Source organism: Aegilops tauschii, chromosome 7 (genome assembly GCF_002575655.3).
Source record: "Aegilops tauschii subsp. strangulata cultivar AL8/78 chromosome 7, Aet v6.0, whole genome shotgun sequence".
NCBI classification, from domain to species: Eukaryota; Viridiplantae; Streptophyta; class Magnoliopsida; order Poales; family Poaceae; genus Aegilops; species Aegilops tauschii.
The window spans coordinates 511,454,216-511,457,930 of NC_053041.3; the positions used below are offsets into that span (position 1 = coordinate 511,454,216).

General features: G+C 49.9%; 1 protein-coding gene across 1 annotated transcript; it reads left to right on the forward strand.

The window, feature by feature from the left end:
• The first annotated feature begins 1,711 nt into the window (after positions 1 to 1,711).
• LOC109786355 (BTB/POZ and MATH domain-containing protein 1-like) lies at positions 1,712 to 3,072 on the forward strand. The gene has a single exon (XM_020344927.4). It carries the CDS (start codon positions 1,770 to 1,772, stop codon positions 2,856 to 2,858), a length of 1,089 nt encoding a protein of 362 aa, XP_020200516.1. The 5' UTR covers positions 1,712 to 1,769; the 3' UTR covers positions 2,859 to 3,072.
• Positions 3,073 to 3,715: the final 643 nt, after the last annotated feature.

Consider the following 3,715-nt stretch of genomic DNA (forward strand, 5'->3'; position numbering starts at 1 on the left):
CCCATGGGTATCAGTTTACAACATGTTTAGGGCCTTATTCCATATTCCTAGAGCATTTCCTAATTCTTGATGCATCGCATGATGGTAGGTCTCCAGCTAAGGCGACAGGGAATCTTCTGGTGTCTATGGGGTGTTTCATATTTTAAGGGGGGGCAACCTGGCAGCAAAGGAAGGCATAACGATAAGTGATTTGACTTATCATCAGCAATAAGCTCTTGCGATGACCGCAACATCCATGTGTTTCTCGCATCCAAACCATGCAGGGGAGACCATGCGGCATAGGCACGGGTAGGTGTGCTGGAATAAGGCTTGGAGGAACGTGTCGCCATCAAACGGTTCCGATCGATCTATGCTTAGGGTATCTTCAACAAGGGATCCTCGAAACAACTGCAAACATCCAGACCGACATGTCCGGGCGATGTAAGCTATCCAACGCGATGTTGCATCCTCTCTCACTTCCTCGTAAGATCCTGGTCCCAAAGGGCAATACATTGAGTCGGAAAGACGGGGGCTTTCGTAAATTCCATTATGTAGCCCGTAGACGCATCCACGTGTCCGAGTCCCCGCAAACTGAATGGAAAGCAGGGAAGGTGTGCAGGAGTCCGGACGTCCACCACTTACGCGTCGGGATGCCACATGCACCCTCACGCCCTTCCGCCACAGGAAGGACCTCGACGATGACTCCGACAACAACGACCACATGGACAGCAATGGAGATTCCGCCAACCAGCCCGACTAGGCATACAAGGTCACCGTCCGCTACAAAATAGTTTTGTTTTTTAAGTTCTAGTTGAATGGACAAAATATCATCCGGTTTATATAAATTACATCAAAGTTTATGTCCATTTACATGAATTCGGCCTCGTTTTATGATATTTGGCCGTCTAGTTTATTTTTGTTTGCATTGTGGATGGAGGTTTGAGGCAAGAATGGCCAACTTCATATCGTTGTCCGTGTCCGCACAAAAATATTATGTCCGTTTTGCGTGCTTCAACATCGACAGATCTTTCGTTCAAGCAGACGAAACGGCGGACGCTGGAATGATACTCAGAGACCATAAAGGACGCTCGTGAACTGCTCGGGTGCTCTTGAGGCTAAGCTTGCGGCGTGCGATGAGGGCCTACGACTAGCGTTGCACTGGACTCAACTACCGCTTCAGATGGAAATGGATTGCTCCGAAATCATCAAGCTGCTCAACTCTAGCCTTACAGATCACTCTAATAACATGTATCAGGTGGCTGAGATTGCCGAGATGTCGAAGGAACGACCTGTACACTTCCAAAAAATCTGTAGAACAGAAAATAATGCTGCTCATGCTATGGCAGCTCTTGGTGGTAGTCACCAACGCACTGCTTGTTGGTTAGCAAACTCCCCACAGAAGATTAGTACTATCATTTCAAGAAATCGTAAGGCCAAGGTTGATTAATTGAAATGGTTTTCCCCTGCAAAAAAAAAATGTAGATGCCCGAGTGTGGCTTCTATCACTGCATATTGGTGTTCATTTTCCAGTATCTATAGTTGTTTGCAAAAATTACTTTTTTTCCTGCATTTTCTACTCTTTTTGCTACCCGGTTAGTCCAAGGAACATTTTCCGTACGAGGGGTATGAATGACGCGGTCAAAGTTGTCAAGTGAACCTAAAAAAAAGTTGTTACGTGGGCCGACCCAGTAACCGACTTGTACTTGCGTTTCGCACGAGCGATTTATATTGCCTCCCTGCCCTGAACCCTACCGCACCAGAGCGGCGGAACCCCAAATCCCCCACTCGCCATGTCGTCAACCGCTGCCGGCGGCAAGCCATCGCTGTCCGCCTCCGCCCTTGTCGCCGACACGGCGACCGGATCCCACCACTTCACGATCGACCTCTACTCGCGCACCAAGGGCATCCCCACAGGCGAGCCCCTCAAGTCCTGCCCTTTCACCGTGGGAGGCCACCGCTGGCTCGTCCTCTACTACCCCAATGGCGACCAGGCGGAGAACGCGGGCTACATATCCCTCCGCCTCATCCTCGCCGAAAACACCTCCAGGACGCTGAGGGCGCAGCACCAGTTCCGCTTCGCCGGCGAGGCGGAGAATCAGGCGCTGCCGCTGGCGGCGGAGCCGCTGAACAACTTCGCCGGCCTGGCGAGCTGGGGGAACTCCAAGTTCATCCGAGCGGAGGCCCTGGAGAAATCGAAGCATCTCAGGGCGGACTCCTTCGCCGTCCGGTGCGACCTCATCGTCGTCAGCGACTTCCGCGCCGTCGAGACGCCTGAGCCCGCCCCTCCGGCATTCGTCACCGTGCCGCCGTCCGACCTTCACCTGCACCTGGGCAACCTTCTTCTCGCAGAGAAGGGGGCCGACGTGGTGTTCGAGGCCGGAGGCGAGACCTTCGCCGCGCACCGCTGCCTGATCGCGGCCCGGTCGCCGGTGTTCAGTGCGGAGCTCTTTGGCGAGATGAAGGAGAGCGTCGACACAACGGCTGTCGTCAAAATAGACGACATGGATGCGCAGGTGTTCAAGGCATTGCTCTATTTTGTGTACACCGACACCTTGCCGGAGATGAAGAGGGAAGAAGCAGGGGAAGACGCCATGTCTCAACATCTGCTTGTCGCAGCCGACAGGTATAACCTGGACAGGCTAAAGCTGATCTGCGAAGACAAACTTTGCAGGTGCATCCAAGTGAGCACTGTGGCGACAATCTTGGTGTTGGCTGAGCAACACCATTGCAGTGGCCTGAAGAAGGCATGCTTTGATTTTCTCAGCTCTCAGGCGAATCTGAAGGCAGCCATGGCCAGTGACGGCTTTGAGCATCTGAGCCAAAGCTGCCCCGCTATCATGAAGGAGTTGATCTCTATGCTCAGCGCCTTGGTTCCGTGATGCTTACCTAGTGTTCTACGAATGGTGGTTGGTGTTCCCAGGATTTCTGTCATCACGTAGTTTTAGCAATGGCAGTTCTTGTTATCTAGACTTAGGCTATCAGGTAAGGCTGCATCTATTCTAGGGATGATCTAAAGTAGTCTCATTTTGTCTGTTCTGTTAGCTGATTGTATCTCTAAAACTCTGTCAGTTAGTCATGAATATCTTTGCTCTACTCAGCTAGCTTGGTTGGTTGAATCTCCGGTTGGCATGCAAATTTGCTAGGCCATCTTTTTTACATACAAGCCATTTTTAGTATTATAATGCTCACTGCTCAGCGTCAACAATGCTACTCTCTGCTTTCTATAGCTGCATCTATGCTTGGTTCGTGCAAAAGCCTGACCAGTGCTTTTCTATAACCTAGTCCGTTAATTTGGAATGACTTCGCTATCAGGCAGATAGTTCATTACATTTTGCATGGTATGCTTTGGATGAGTAATGCAAGATAATTCTTGCTTTATCTCCGGTCAAGTACATACAGTAGTAGCTAGAGAACTGTTGACAGCATTAAGGGACAAGTACATAGAAGGAAAGAATGAAATACATGTAGTAATTTGATGAACAGTCAGGTCACAAGTTGTGTGGCTCAAATTTGCTGGTCTCTGAAATTTCGCTGAGCGCCTGTCTTGCTCTGTGAAATTGCCGAGAGCACTGCATGGCTGCTTGTATATTTCCTCTGTTTATTCATCTTTTGTATAGCTGGTTGCTGTTCGCTCAGCACCCTTGGGTTAATTGTGATCCATAGAAAGTTACGTTCGTGCAGCAAGTCCATGCGTGTTTTTGTTCATATTTTTTTGGTTGACAATCGATTTTTTTGT

What these genes read in the sequence shown, in the direction of transcription:
- LOC109786355 (XM_020344927.4), top strand. Translation starts at nt 1,770, where the DNA reads ATGTCGTCAACCGCTGCCGGCGGCAAGCCATCGCTGTCCGCCTCCGCC.